Consider the following 15,385-nt stretch of genomic DNA (forward strand, 5'->3'; position numbering starts at 1 on the left):
TCATCCTCTCAATCAATACCCTCCCATATAATTTACCAGGAATACTCAACAAACTTATACCTCTGTAATTTGAGCACTCACTCTTATCCCCTTTGCCTTTGTACAATGGCACTATGCACACATTCCGCCAATCCTCAGGCACCTCACCGTGAGTCATACATACATTAAATAACCTTACCAACCAGTCAACAATACAGTCACCCCCTTTTTTAATAAATTCCACTGCAATACCATCCAAACCTGCTGCCTTGCTGGCTTTCATCTTCCGCAAAGCTTTTACTACCTCTTCTCTGTTTACCAAATCATTTTCCCTAACCCTCTCACTTTGCACACCACCTCGACCAAAACACCCTATATCTGCCACTCTATCATCAAACACATTCTACAAACCTTCAAAATACTCACTCCATCTCCTTCTCACTTCACCACTACTTGTTCTTACCTCCCCATTTGCCCCTTCACCAATGTTCCCATTTGTTCTCTTGTCTTACACACTTTATTTACCTCCTTCCAAAACATCTTATTCTCCCTAAAATATAATGATACTCTCTCAAACCAACTCTCATTTGCCCTCTTTTTCACCTCTTGCACCTTTCTCTTGACCTCATCTCATTCTTTTATACATCTCCTAGTCATTTGCGCTATTTCCCTACAAAAATCATCCGAAGGCCTCTCTCTTCTCTTTCACTAATAATCTTAATTCTTCATCCCACCACTCACTACCCTTTCTAATCTGCCCATCTCCCACCTTTCTTATGCCACAGGCATCTTTTGCACAAGCCATCGCCTCTTCCCTAAATACATCCCCTTCCTCCCCAGCTCCCCTTACATCATTTGCTTACCTTTTTCCATTCTGCACTGAATCTCTCCTGGTACTTCTTCACACAAGTCTCCTTTCCAAGCTCACCTACTCTCACCACGCTCTTTACCCCAACATTCTCTCTTCTTTTCTGAAAACCTCTACGAATCTTCACCTTTGCCTCCACAGGATAATGATCAGACATCCCTCCAGTTGCCCCTCTCAGCATATTAACATCCAAAAGTCTCTCTTTCATGCACCTATCAATTAACACGTAATACAATAAGGCTCTCTGGCCATCTCTCCTACTTACATACATACACTTATGTATGTCTCTTTTTCAACCAGGTATTCCCAATCACCAGTCCATTTTCAGCACACAAATCTACAAGCTCTTCACCACTTCTGTTTACAACACTGAACACTGCACGTACACCAATTGTACCCTCAACTGCCACATTACTCACATTTACATTCACATCACCCATCACTATAACTCAGTTTGGTCACATGGAGAGAATGAGTAAAGAAAGATTGACAAAGAGGATATATGTGTCAGAGGTGGAAGGAACGAGAAGTGGGAGACCAAAGTGGAGATGGAAGAATGGAGTGAAAAAGATATTGAGCGATCAGGGCCTGAACATAGAGGAGGATGAAAGGCATGCAAGGAATAGAGTGAATTGGAATGATGTGGTATACCGGGGTTGAAGTGCTCTCAATGGATTGAACCAGGGAATGTGAAGCGTCTGGAGTAAACCATGGAAAGTTTTGTGGAGCCTGGATGTGGTAAGGGCGCTATGGTGTCGCTGCATTACACAACAGGTAGAGGCTGAGTGTGAACGAACATGGCCTTTTGTCTTTTCATAGTGCTAAATCACGGAGAGGAGGGGGGGATGCTATTTCATGTGTGGCGGGGTGGAGACAGGAATGGATAAAGGCAGCAAGTATGAATATGTACATGTGTATATAGTGAATATGTCTGTGTATGTATATGTATGTATACGTTGAAATGTATAAGTACGTATATGTGCATGTGTGGGTGTGTATGTATATACACATGTATGTGGGTGGGATAAGCCATTCTTTCACCTGTTTCCTTGCACTACCTCGCTAATGCGGGAAAAAGCGACAAAGTATAATAATAAAATAAACACTGATTAAGTTTAGAATGGAATAAAGAGAGAGCAAATGTCATAAGGGGAGTGGAGGAGGAATGGGATGTATCTAGGGAAGCAGTGATGGCTTGTGCAAAGGGTGCCTGTGGCATGAGAAAGGTGGGAGGTGGGCAGATTAGGAAGGGTAGTGAGTGGTGGGATGGAGAAGCAAGATTGTTAGTGAAAGAGAAGAGGGAGGCATTTGGATGATTTTTGCAGGGAAATAGTGCAAATGACTGGGAGATGTATAAAAGAAAGAGGCAGGAGGTCAAGAGAAAGGTGCAAGAGGTGAAAAAGAAGGCAAATGAGAGTTGGAGAGAGAGTATCGTTAAATTTTAGGGAGAATAAGATGTTTTGGAAGGAGGTACATAAAGTGCGTAAGACAAGAGAACAAATGGGAACATTAGTGAAGGGGGCTAGTGGGGAGGTAATAACATGTAGTGGTGAAGCGAGGAGGAGATGGAGAGAGTGTTTTGAAGGTTTGTTGAATGTGTTTGATGATAGAGTGGCAGATATAGAGTGTTTTGGCCAAGGTGGTGTGCAAAGTGAGAGGGTCAGGGAGAATGGTTTGGTAAACAGAGAAGAGGTAGTGAAAGCTTTGTGGAAGATGATAGCTGGCGGGTTTGGATGGTATTGCAGTGGAATATATTAAAAACGAGGGTGACTGTGCTGTTGACTGGTTAGTGAAGATATTTAATATATGTATGGTTCATGGTGAAGTGCCTCAAAATTGACAAATGCATGCATAGTGCCATTGTACAAAGGCAAAGGGGATAAAAGTGAGTGCTCAAATTACAGAGGTATAAGTGTGTTGAGTATTCCAGGGAAATTATAGTGGAGGGTACTGATTAACAGGGTGAAGGCATGTTCAGAGCACCAGATTGGGGAAGAGCAGTGTGGTTTCAGAAGTGGTAGAGGATATGTGGATCAGGTGTTTGCTTTGAAGAATGTATGTGAGAAATGCTTAGAAAAACAAATGGATATGTATGTGGCATTTATGGATCTGGAGAAGGCATATGATAAAGTTGATAGAGATGCTCGGTGGAAAGTATCAAGAGTATATGGTGCGGGAGGTAAGTTGCTAGAGCTAGAAGCTATAAAAAGTTTTTATCGAGGATGTAAGGCACGTGTGCGAGTGGGAAGAGAGGAAAGTGATTGGATCCCAGTGAATGTTGGTTTGTGGCAGGGGTGCGTGATGTCTCCATGGTTTAATTTGTTTATGGATGGGGTTATTAGGGAGTTGAATGCAAGAGTCTTGGAGAGAAGGGCAAGTATGCAGTCTGTTGTGGATGACAGGGCTTGGGAAATGAGTCAGTTGTTTTTTGCTGATGATACAGTGCTGGTGGTTGATTTGGGTGAGAAACTACAGAAGCTGGTGACTGAGTTTGGTGAAGTGTGTGAAAGAAGAAAGTTGAAAGTAAATGTGAATAAAAGCAAGGTTATTAGGTTCAGTAGGGTTGAGGGACAAGTCAATTGGAAGGTAAGTTTGAAAGGAGAAAAACTGGAGGAAGTGAAGCATTTTAGATATCTGGGAGTGGATCTAGCAGCAGATGGACCATGGAAGCGGAAGTGAAAAGTCACAGGGTGGGGGAGAGGGAGGGGGCGAAGGTTCTGGGAGCGTTGAAGAATGTGTGGAAGGTGAGAATGTTATCATGGAGAGCAAAAATGGGTATGTTTGAGGGAATAGTGGTTCCAACAATGTTTTATGGTTGCAAGGCACGGGCTACAGATAGGGTTGTGCATAGGATGGTGGATGTGTTGGAAATGAAATGTTTGAGGACAATATGTGGTGTGAGGTGGTTTGATCAAGTAAGTAATGAAAGGGTAAGAGGGATGTGAGGTAATAAAAAGAGTATGGTTGAGAAAGCAGAAGAGGGTGTATTGAAATGGTCTGGTATCATGGAGAATGAGCGAGGAAAGATTGACAAAGATGATATATGTGTCAGAGGTGGAGGGAACGAGGAGAAGTGGGAGACCAAATGGGAGGTGGAAGGATGGAGTGAAAAAGATTTTGAGCAATCGATTAGGGAAAATGATTTGGTAAACAGAGAAGAGGTAGTAAAAGCTTTGCGGAAGATGAAAGCTGGCAAGGCAGCAGGTTTGGATGATTGCACTGGAATCTATCAAAAAAGGGGGTGACTGTATTGTTGACTGGTTGGTAAGGTTATTTAATGTATGTATGACTCATGGTGAGGTGCCTGACGATTGGCGGAATGCATGCATAGTGCCATTGTACAAAGGCAAAGGGGATAAGAGTGAGAGCTCAAATTACAGAGGTATAAGTTTGTTGAGTATTCCTGGGAAATTATATGGGAGGGTATTGACTGAGAGGGTGAAGGCATGTACAGAGCATCAGATTAGGGAAGAGCAGTGTGGTTTCAGAAGTGGTAGAGGATGTGTGGATCAGGTGTTTGCTTTGAAGAATGTATGTGAGAAATACTTAGAAAAGCAAATGGATTTGTATGTAGCATTTATGAATTTGGGGAAGGCATATGATAGAGTTGATAGAGATGCTCTGTGGAAGGTATTGAGAATATATGGTGTGGGAGGCAAGTTGTTAGAAGCAGTGAAAAGGTTTTATCGAGGATGTAAGGCATGTGTACGTGTAGGAAGAGAGGAAAGTGACTGGTTCTCAGTGAATGTAGGTTTGCGGCAGGGGTGTGTGATGTCTCCATGGTTGTTTAATTTGTTTATGGATGGGGTTGTTAGGGAAGTGAATGCAAGAGTTTTGGAAAGGGGGGCAAGTATGAAGTCTGTTGTGGATGAGAGAGCTTGGGAAGTGAGTCAGTTGTTCATTGCTGATGATACAGCACTGGTGGCTGATTCATGTGAGAAACTGCAGAAGCTGGTGACTGAGTTTGGTAAAATGTGTGAAAGAAGAAAGTTAAGAGTAAATGTGAATAAGAGCAAGGTTATTAGGTACAGTAGGGTTGAGGGTCAAGTCAATTGGGAGGTAAGTTTGAATGGAGAAAAACTGGAGAAAGTATAGTGTTTTAGATATCTGGGAGTGGATCTGGCAGCGGATGGAACAATGGAAGCGGAAGTGAAAAGTCACAGGGTGGGGGAGAGGGAGGGGGCGAAGGTTCTGGGAGCGTTGAAGAATGTGTGGAAGGTGAGAATGTTATCATGGAGAGCAAAAATGGGTATGTTTGAGGGAATAGTGGTTCCAACAATGTTTTATGGTTGCAAGGCACGGGCTACAGATAGGGTTGTGCATAGGATGGTGGATGTGTTGGAAATGAAATGTTTGAGGACAATATGTGGTGTGAGGTGGTTTGATCAAGTAAGTAATGAAAGGGTAAGAGGGATGTGAGGTAATAAAAAGAGTATGGTTGAGAAAGCAGAAGAGGGTGTATTGAAATGGTCTGGTATCATGGAGAATGAGCGAGGAAAGATTGACAAAGATGATATATGTGTCAGAGGTGGAGGGAACGAGGAGAAGTGGGAGACCAAATGGGAGGTGGAAGGATGGAGTGAAAAAGATTTTGAGCAATCGATTAGGGAAAATGATTTGGTAAACAGAGAAGAGGTAGTAAAAGCTTTGCGGAAGATGAAAGCTGGCAAGGCAGCAGGTTTGGATGATTGCACTGGAATCTATCAAAAAAGGGGGTGACTGTATTGTTGACTGGTTGGTAAGGTTATTTAATGTATGTATGACTCATGGTGAGGTGCCTGACGATTGGCGGAATGCATGCATAGTGCCATTGTACAAAGGCAAAGGGGATAAGAGTGAGAGCTCAAATTACAGAGGTATAAGTTTGTTGAGTATTCCTGGGAAATTATATGGGAGGGTATTGACTGAGAGGGTGAAGGCATGTACAGAGCATCAGATTAGGGAAGAGCAGTGTGGTTTCAGAAGTGGTAGAGGATGTGTGGATCAGGTGTTTGCTTTGAAGAATGTATGTGAGAAATACTTAGAAAAGCAAATGGATTTGTATGTAGCATTTATGAATTTGGGGAAGGCATATGATAGAGTTGATAGAGATGCTCTGTGGAAGGTATTGAGAATATATGGTGTGGGAGGCAAGTTGTTAGAAGCAGTGAAAAGGTTTTATCGAGGATGTAAGGCATGTGTACGTGTAGGAAGAGAGGAAAGTGACTGGTTCTCAGTGAATGTAGGTTTGCGGCAGGGGTGTGTGATGTCTCCATGGTTGTTTAATTTGTTTATGGATGGGGTTGTTAGGGAAGTGAATGCAAGAGTTTTGGAAAGGGGGGCAAGTATGAAGTCTGTTGTGGATGAGAGAGCTTGGGAAGTGAGTCAGTTGTTCATTGCTGATGATACAGCACTGGTGGCTGATTCATGTGAGAAACTGCAGAAGCTGGTGACTGAGTTTGGTAAAATGTGTGAAAGAAGAAAGTTAAGAGTAAATGTGAATAAGAGCAAGGTTATTAGGTACAGTAGGGTTGAGGGTCAAGTCAATTGGGAGGTAAGTTTGAATGGAGAAAAACTGGAGAAAGTATAGTGTTTTAGATATCTGGGAGTGGATCTGGCAGCGGATGGAACAATGGAAGCGGAAGTGAATCATAGGGTGGGGGAGGGGGCGAAAATCCTGGGAGCCTTGAAGAATGTTTGGAAGTCGAGAACATTATCTTGGAAAGCAAAAATGGGTATGTTTGAAGGAATAGTGGTTCCAACAATGTTGTATGGTTGCGAGGCGTGGGCTATGGATAGAGTTGTGCGCAGGAGGGTGGATGTGCTGGAAATGAGATGTTTGAGGACAATGTGTGGTGTGAGGTGGTTTGATCGAGTAAGTAATTTAAGGGTAAGAGAGATGTATGGAAATAAAAATAGCGTGGTTGAGAGAGCAGAATAGGTTGTTTTGAAATGGTTTGGGCACATGGAGAGAATGAGTGAGGAAAGATTGACCAAGAGGATATATGTGTCGGAGTTGGAGGGAACGAGGAGAAGTGGGAGACCAAATTGGAGGTGGAAAGATGGAGTGAAAAAGATTTTGAGTGATCGGGCCCTGAACATGCAGGAGGGTGAAAGGTGGGCAAGGAATAGAGTGAATTGGATCGATGTGGTATACCTGCTCAGTTACAGCAAATTTGTAAGCTATAATCTTTTCTTCCCAGAATAATACAACACTTTGCTAGTGTTTACAGAAACATCACAGGCAGCAGCATCTGCTAGAACATCCACCTCACGCCAAAGGATGAAAGTTATTTAACACTATTGGTGGACAGCCAAATGCATTCATACATATGAATTGAACAAAACTTAAAACATGGTTTGGATGGTATTGCAGTGGAATTTATTAAAAAAGGGGGTGACTGTATTGTTGACTGGTTGGTAAGGTTATTTAATGTATGTATGATTCATGGTGAGGTGCCTGACGATTGGCGGAATGCTTGCATAGTGCCATTGTACAAAGGCAAAGGGGATAAGAGTGAGTGCTCAAATTACAGAGGTATAAGTTTGTTGAGTATTCCTGGGAAATTATATGGGAGGGTATTGATTGAGAGGGTGAAGGCATGTACAAAGCATCAGATTGGGGAGGAGCAGTGTGGTTTCAGAAGTGGTAGAGGATGTGTGGATCAGGTGTTTGCTTTGAAGAATGTGTGAGAAATACTTAGAAAAGCAAATGGATTTGTATGTAGCATTTATGGATCTGGAGAAGGCATATGATAGAGTTGATAGAGACGCTCTGTGGAAGGAACTAAGAATATATGGTGTGGGAGGCAAGTTGTTAGAAGCAGTGAAAAGTTTTTATCAAGGATGTAAGGCATGTGTACGTGTAGGAAGAGAGGAAAGTGATTGGTTCTCAGTGAATGTAGGTTTGCAGCAGGGGTGTGTGATGTCTTCATGGTTTAATTTGTTTATGGATGGAGTCGTTAGGGAGGTGAATGCAAGAGTTTTGGAAAGAGGGGCAAGTATGAAGTCTATTGGGGATGAGAGAGCTTGGGAAGTGAGTCAGTTGTTGTTCGCTGATGATACAGCGCTGGTGGCTGATTCATGTGAGAAACTGCAGAAGCTGGTGACTGAGTTTGGTAGTGTGTGAAAGAAGAAAGTTAAGAGTAAATGTGAATAAGAGCAAGGTTATTAGGTACAGTAGGGTTGATGGTCAAGTCAATTGGGAGGTAAGTTTGAATGGAGAAAAACTGGAGAAAGTAAAGTGTTTTAGATATCTGGGAGTGGATCTGGCAGCGGATGGAACAATGGAAGCGGAAGTGAATCATAGGGTGGGGGAGGGAGTGAAAATCCTGGGAGCCTTGAAGAATGTGTGGAAGTCGAGAACATTATCTCCAAAAGCAAAAATGGCTATGTTTGAAGTAATAGTGGTTCCAACAATGTTGTATGGTTGTGAGGCGTGGGCTATGGATAGAGTTGTGCGCAGGAGGGTGGATGTGCTGGAAATGAGATGTTTGAGGACAATATGTGGTGTGAGGTGGTTTGATCAAGTAAGTAATAATAGGGTAAGAGAGATGTGTGGAAATAAAAAGAGCGTGGTTGAGAGAGCAGAAGAGGGTGTTTTGAAATGGTTTGGGCACATGGAGAGAATGAGTGAGGAAAGTTTGACAAAGAGGATATATGTGTTGGAGGTGGAGGGAACGCGGAGAAGTGGGAGACCAAATTGGAGGTGGAAAGATGGAGTGAAAAAGATTTTGAGTGATCAGGGCCTGAACATGCAGGAGGGTGAAAGGCGGGCAGGGAATAGAGTGAATTGGATCGATGTGGTATACCGGGGTCAACGTGCTGTCAGTGGATTGAATCAGGGCATGTGAAGCGTCTGGGGTAAACCATGGAAAGTTCTGTGGGGCCTGGATGTGGAAAGGGAGCTGTGGTTTCGGGCATTATTGCATGACAGCTAGAGACTGAGTGTGAACGAATGTGGCCTTTGTTGTCTTTTCCTAGCGTTACCTCACACACATGAGGGGGGAGGGGGATGTTATTCCATGTGTGGCGAGGTGGCGATGGGAATGAATAAAGGCAGACAGTGTGAATTGTGTGCATGTGTATATATGTATGTGTCTGTGTGTGTATATATATGTGTACATAGAGGTGTATGGGTATGTATATTTGTGTGTGTGGACGTGTATGTATATACATGTGTATGGGGGTGGGTTGGGCCATTTCTTTCGACTGTTTCCTTGCGCTACCTCGCAAACGAGGGAGACAGCGACAAAGCAAAATAAAAAAAATAAAAATAATGAATTACTATTCATTAAGAGAAGCTCTGCAAAGACAAAGAAGACCTGGGTACATGAGGGGTGGAGGTAGTTGCCAGATACTGAATTTTTTTGTCCGAAACATTTTGCAGAATATGGCATTACTATTTGGGCCAATTGTCCTTACTCATAATTGCTCGCCTTCATCCATTCTCCATGCCACCCCACCCGACAGGAAACAGCATAAAAAGCCTACTGCTGCACCCGCATCAGCCAAATAGCTCCAGGAAACAGACAAAAAAAAGGCCACATCTGCTCACACCCATTCTTCAGCTGTCATGTGCAATGCACCAAATCCACAATTCCCTATCCACATCCAAGCCCCACAGACCTTTCAATGGTTTACCCTGGATGTTTCACATGCCCTAATTCAATCCATTGACAGAATGTGAACCCCAATATACTGCATCATTCCAATTCACTCTATTGTGTGCATGTCTTTCACTCTCCTGCATGTTTAGGTCCCAGTAACTCAAAATCTTTTTCACTCCATCTTGCCACCTCCAATTTGTGTGCATGTCTTTCACTCTCCTGCATGTTCAGGTCCCAGTAACTCAAAATCTTTTTCACTCCATCTTGCCACCTCCAATTTGGTCTCCCAGTTCTCCTTCATATCCTCTTTGTCAACCTTTCCTCACTAATTCTTTTCATATGTCCAAAGCATTTCAATGCACCCTCTTTTGCTCTCTCAACCCATAATTTTTTTAATTTCCATACATCTCTTACCTTTTCATTACTTACTCGATCAAACCATCTCACACCGCATATTGTAATCAAAGCTTTCATTTCCAACATATCCAACCTCCTCCATACAACCTTATCTTATAGCCCATGCCTCACAACCATATAATATTGCGAGAACTATTATTCCTTCACACATAACCATTTTGCCCTTCAAGATAAGATTCTCTCTTTCCACACATTCTCCATCACTCCTAGAACCTTCACCCTCTCACCCATCCTATGAAGCACTTCCACTTCCATAGTTCCACTCATTGCCATGTCCACTCCCAGATATCAAAAACACTTCACTTCCTCCAATTTTTCTCCAATTAAACTAACATCTTAACTATGATTCCCTTAACCCTGCTCAGTCTACTAACCTTGCTTTAATCACATTCACTCTCAACTTTCTCATTTCATACACTCCTCCACATTCACTCACCAACTTCTGCAGTTTCTCACCAGAATCAGCAACCAGTGTTGTGTCATCAAGCTAACAAAAACTGACTCACTTTCCAGGCACTCTTATCCCCTACAGACTGCATGCTTGCCCCTCTCTCCAAGACCTCCACTTACCTCCCTCACACAGCCATCCATGAACAAATCAAACAACCATGGTGACATCACACCCCTGCCACTGACCAGCCTTCACTGGGAACCATTCATTCTCATCCCTTCCTACTCATACAGACGTCTTACACACCTGATAAAAACTTCTCACTGCTTCTAACAGCTTACCTCCCACACCATATATTTTTAAGACCTTCCATAAAGCATCTCTATCAACTATATCACATGCCTTCTCCAGATCCATAAATGCCACATACAAATCCATCTGTTTTTCTAAGTATTTTTCACACATTCTGCAAAGCAAACACCTGATGCACACATCCTCTAACACTTCTGACATCACACTGCTCCTCCCAAATCTGATCCATAAATACACTGAATATCCTCACCAACCAATCAACAACACAGTCATGCCATTCCTAAATAAATTCAACTGCAATACCATCCAATCCTGCCACCTTGCTGAATTTCATATTCCATAAGGCTTTCACCACCTCTTCTCTCTTCACCAAACCACCTTGCATGACTCACTTCAATACCACTCCAACAAAAACAACCTACATCTGCAACTGTATCATCAAACACATTCAACAGTACATCAAGATACTAACTCCACCTCCCCACTTCATCACTAACCGTTATCATTTTCCCTTTTGCCCCTTCATCAATGTTCCCATTGTTTTCTTGTCTTTCACACATTATTTACCTCCTTCCATGCTATCTTTTATTCTCCCTAAATTTAATGATACTCCCATTTGCCCTCTTTTTCAACCCCCACACCTTCTTCTTGACCTCCTACTGCTTCCTCTTATAAATCTCCCAATCATTTGCACTCCTTCCCTATAAGTACCACCCAAATGCCTCTCTTTTCTCTTTCACTAGCAACCTTACTTCTTCATCCCATTTCTAGTCTGCCTACCTCCCATCTTTCACATGCCACATGCATCTTTTGCACAATGCCATCATTGCTCCCCTAAATACCTCATCCATTTCCCTCACTTCATTTGCTCTCAACTTCTGCCATTCTGCATTTAATCTCTTCTTGTATTTCTTCACGAAAGTCTCCCTTCAGAGCTAACTTACACTCACCACTCTCTCAACCTCAACACCCCATCCATAGGCAAATTCAACTGCCAGGGAAAAATCAAACACCCCTACCACAAACGAACCTTCACTTGGAACCACCCACCTTCCTCTCTACCTACTCACACACATGCCTTACATTCTTGATTAAAAACTACTCTCTGCTTCTAGTAGCTTTCCTCCTAAACCCTACATTTGCAAGACCTTCCAAAAGGCATCACTGTCAACTGCATCATGTACTTTCTCCAGATCAATAAATGCCACTTACAAATCCTTTTGTTGCCCAAAGATAATCAGGCTATGGGATGCTGAGGAAAGAGATGAAGACAACATGAAAAGAACCAAGGACTGTCAGAAATGAGTGAGCAAGTGTGTCACTTCCTCGACAAAAAATATAAGAGTACAAATGATCCTGACACATTATTCCCCAAGGTATATCTCATTTCTCATAGTACTGATCACAGAGAGAAAAATACTTTGGACAAAGCAGCTTTAAATCTGAAACTATTTCATATATTCATCAGGAGTGAACTTTTGGGGAATGAAAAACTAATCAGGCTATGGAATTCTAAACAAAGAGATGAAGACAAGAAAATATCCAAGGAACTGACAGATAACTTAAAAAGTGTATTTACAGTAAAAGACAACACAGCCCCAAGAGCAGTGTGGTGGGATAGGAGGACTAAAAATGCACTAGAATAGATAGAAATAACAGATTCACATTAGTGAGGAGGTTTCATTCACATATGACACATTGTCAGATGAAGTCTATATGTGCTGAAGTTGTATGTATAAAAAAAAAAGTTGACAGGCCACTTGAAATGATGTTGAAAAAAGTGCTGGAGGGGGGAAGAGTGTTAAGGGAATGGAAAAAATAAATGTCATGCCTATTCAAGGAAAAGAAATTGAGATATTGCACTGAACTACAAACCATTATCTCTGATGAGTGTGGTCTGTAATATAATCAGAAAACAAATGTACAATTACCTGCAAAGAAGCTACCAAGGTGAAAGACAATAAGACTTCACCCAAGCCTTACAGATTACTCCACAGAAAACTGTAACCACTTCAAATTCATTGATTCAGTCTGTTAATGGAGAGTCACCCCCTATATACCACAATTTTTCAATTCTTTCTATCCAACACATGCTCTCCTCCCTCCAGAATATTCAGCCCTTAAACCTCTAAACGTTTCCTATTCCAACCTTGTATAGGAAGTTCCAGCTGTAAATCAGGATATCTCAATAATATTTCATTATTTTTCTTCCTTCCACTCTAGTCTGTCATTTTTCATGTTAAAAAAGTAGCACCAGGAACGTACGAAGAAAGGCCGCATTCGTTCATATCCATTCTCCAGCTGTCTTTTGCTATGCACAGAAACCACAGCCTTCTATCCACAACTATGCCTCACAGAACTTTTCATGGTTTCCCCTAGTGACTTCACATGCCCTAGTTCAATAAAGTGACAACATGTTGCCCCCATATAACACATCGTCCCAATTCACTATATCTCATGCACACCTTTCATTATGTGTTATTCATTATTTCCCCAGGATCTCATTCTAAGAAAGTTTTAAAGTTAACCAGGACTTCTTTCTAAATGCTCCAACAGGCCAAGGCAGCACAGCTTCCTGCAACAGGGAGGTGTGGACTCCTCTGGAGTGAGAAGTTCTTTGACAGTACTACCAGTGATACAACTACACCAAAGGTGACTTTTCACTTGTGATGTAACCTTGAGTAGGCAGAGTTTGGTAACACCCTACAACGTATTAAAATGGAAAAATAAGCATTTGAGTATGAAAAAGTAAAAATCAAGCCAGAAACTGAAACGTAAGTTATATTCTATTGCAACTTTATAACCAAATGGTACTTACTTGATCAAGTTTAAGCTTGAGCCAACCCATATGATGGATAGTAGCTTTATCTAGTACATCTCCAAGCATCTTATTAGCATGAACAAGTGCAGCAGTAGTGAGGCGGTCAAGTGTTGAGTGTAGGGCATTATACCAACTAGTAACATCTGCTTCAGATGAGCACTTCATGATTAGACTGTGCAGTCGGTCAGGAGAATGCAGCTCAAGGCTATTTGTTTCTGAAGTTTTGTTACAAGACAAAAAAGTTAATAAAAGCATAAGACCTCTAAGAAATAGTGTCCAAACAATCAAATCCAGCATATTGGATAATTAAACAAAAAAGAAATTAATTATTTTCATTAGGAATGAACCCAATTTAATCATGGTTTGTATATTTTCTCCTAACGGTAAAATTATTTCATCTAAATACACCCCTTCTTATAGCCAATCATATTAATTCCTTACCCAATGCTGATGATACATCAAAGCTAATTTGTGGTGATATACAAAAACTACTGAAATACATACACTTCCATTTCTAAAGTAATATACAAAGATCAATATGACAAAATTGGAATTTGTATACTATAAACAAAACTCACCAGATGAATCTAGTGAAAATCTCAAACTTTCCTATTTTGGCATCTATTTCAGAACATACCTTCACATTTGAAATTTCGTGTCAGATGGCAGAAAAGTAGAGGTACTGATCTTGTATCTGGTCCATTGGTCATAACTGGTGAGCTTCTGTCTTCATCAGTGGTCAGAAACCCATTTTCAGCACCCAAAAATCCAGATTGGAGTTCCCACCCAATATCGGCCATTACCGAAGCTTTGCGGAAATAAGGCGTCACTTCTCGAAGATACTTGACTGTAACATAGAAGGAGGGCACCACTAGAGGGGAGCCACAAGGATCAACAGCATCAAACAGTGAGTCATAAGCCACACAGACAACTCTCAGGATGACCAGAGGGCAAAATCCAACCAGTTGTTCATCAGCAAAATTGTGCAAAGTCCATTATCATTTAATATCATCCATACATTGAAACACAGACAGATGAAAAATGCAGATCCAAAATCAATGAAGATCCACAATTGAGAATAGTTTCCAAGCAGAGTCCCAGTCCAGAGAGGGAGTTACCAGAATCACACATCAAATAATCCGTATGGTATCATTGTCCAAATTCAATAGATGGATCAAAGGGTTCCACATTTAGTAGAGATTCCCAAGTTGGTTGGAAGCCCAGGTTTGATATGGAGTCCCAGGTGCAGAGTGTGGGGCCATGTAGGGTACGGAAAGCAGGCAGGTGAGACGGGGCGAGGACGGTACATGCAGGAAGACAAACAAAAAAATAAGTAAGCAACCAAAAAAAAATTACAATATAGCCCTTACACTTTACAGTAAATGAATAAGCTGTTGCAATTACTCCTGGCAACCACTTTCCATGACTGTTGAACAAAACAAAACTAAATCTACAGGAAAAATATTCTAAAGATGCAATTACCTCATTCTAAGTTCTAGCTACACTTAGCAGATAATGAAAAATACCATTACAAAAGCATGAAAAGGGAAAGAATTCATCTACTGAAGTGAGGTACTAATGCAGGTGCAAAAACAGTATATCTGCCTTGGAAGAAAGTTCTAATTGGAAAATATTCTTAAGCAAATAAATTTCTTCACAATCACAAGCAATTCTATGTGTGTATAAACAGAAAATTTTGCAAAAAGCAAGCACAACACTCTGATTATGAACTCATAACTTGAATTCCAAGGTCCTTCTTTTTCTTTCAAGTCCATTCTCATGTATATGTTTAGGCAGAAAGAATGATACATGCTAAGCAATCATGTTCAGTCAAGGTAGCTACAGCTTCTCAGACAAACTATCTGCCCTTTGCAAATCACAAGTACTTCAGAAGCCAGTCAATCATAGGCCTTATAAAAAAGAAATCATCATTATGTATTTATTTTCTAATACATGGAACTCATGTAAAACAGTCACAGAAGAACTGACGAAAGAAGACAAACCTACCA

At 41.4% G+C, this 15,385-nt stretch overlaps 1 protein-coding gene across 8 annotated transcripts in view; it reads right to left on the reverse strand.

The window, feature by feature from the left end:
• Nucleotides 1-15,385, reverse strand: part of Syn1 (Syntrophin-like 1) — an 82,751-nt gene that overhangs the window by 46,952 nt on the left and 20,414 nt on the right. For 4 of the 8 annotated variants that reach the window (XM_071669206.1, XM_071669205.1, XM_071669207.1 and 1 more), the window contains 2 exons: nt 14,014-14,247; nt 13,374-13,591 (listed from right to left, as the gene is read on the reverse strand). In XM_071669206.1, the coding sequence (XP_071525307.1) occupies nt 13,374-13,591; nt 14,014-14,247 (452 nt within the window). The remainder of the gene's footprint in view (nt 1-13,373; nt 13,592-14,013; nt 14,248-15,385) is intronic. The other 4 variants (XM_071669210.1, XM_071669209.1, XM_071669212.1 and 1 more) reach the window with 1 other exon arrangement.

The sequence above is a fragment of the Panulirus ornatus genome, chromosome 14 (assembly GCF_036320965.1).
Source record: "Panulirus ornatus isolate Po-2019 chromosome 14, ASM3632096v1, whole genome shotgun sequence".
Classification (NCBI taxonomy): Eukaryota; Metazoa; Arthropoda; class Malacostraca; order Decapoda; family Palinuridae; genus Panulirus; species Panulirus ornatus.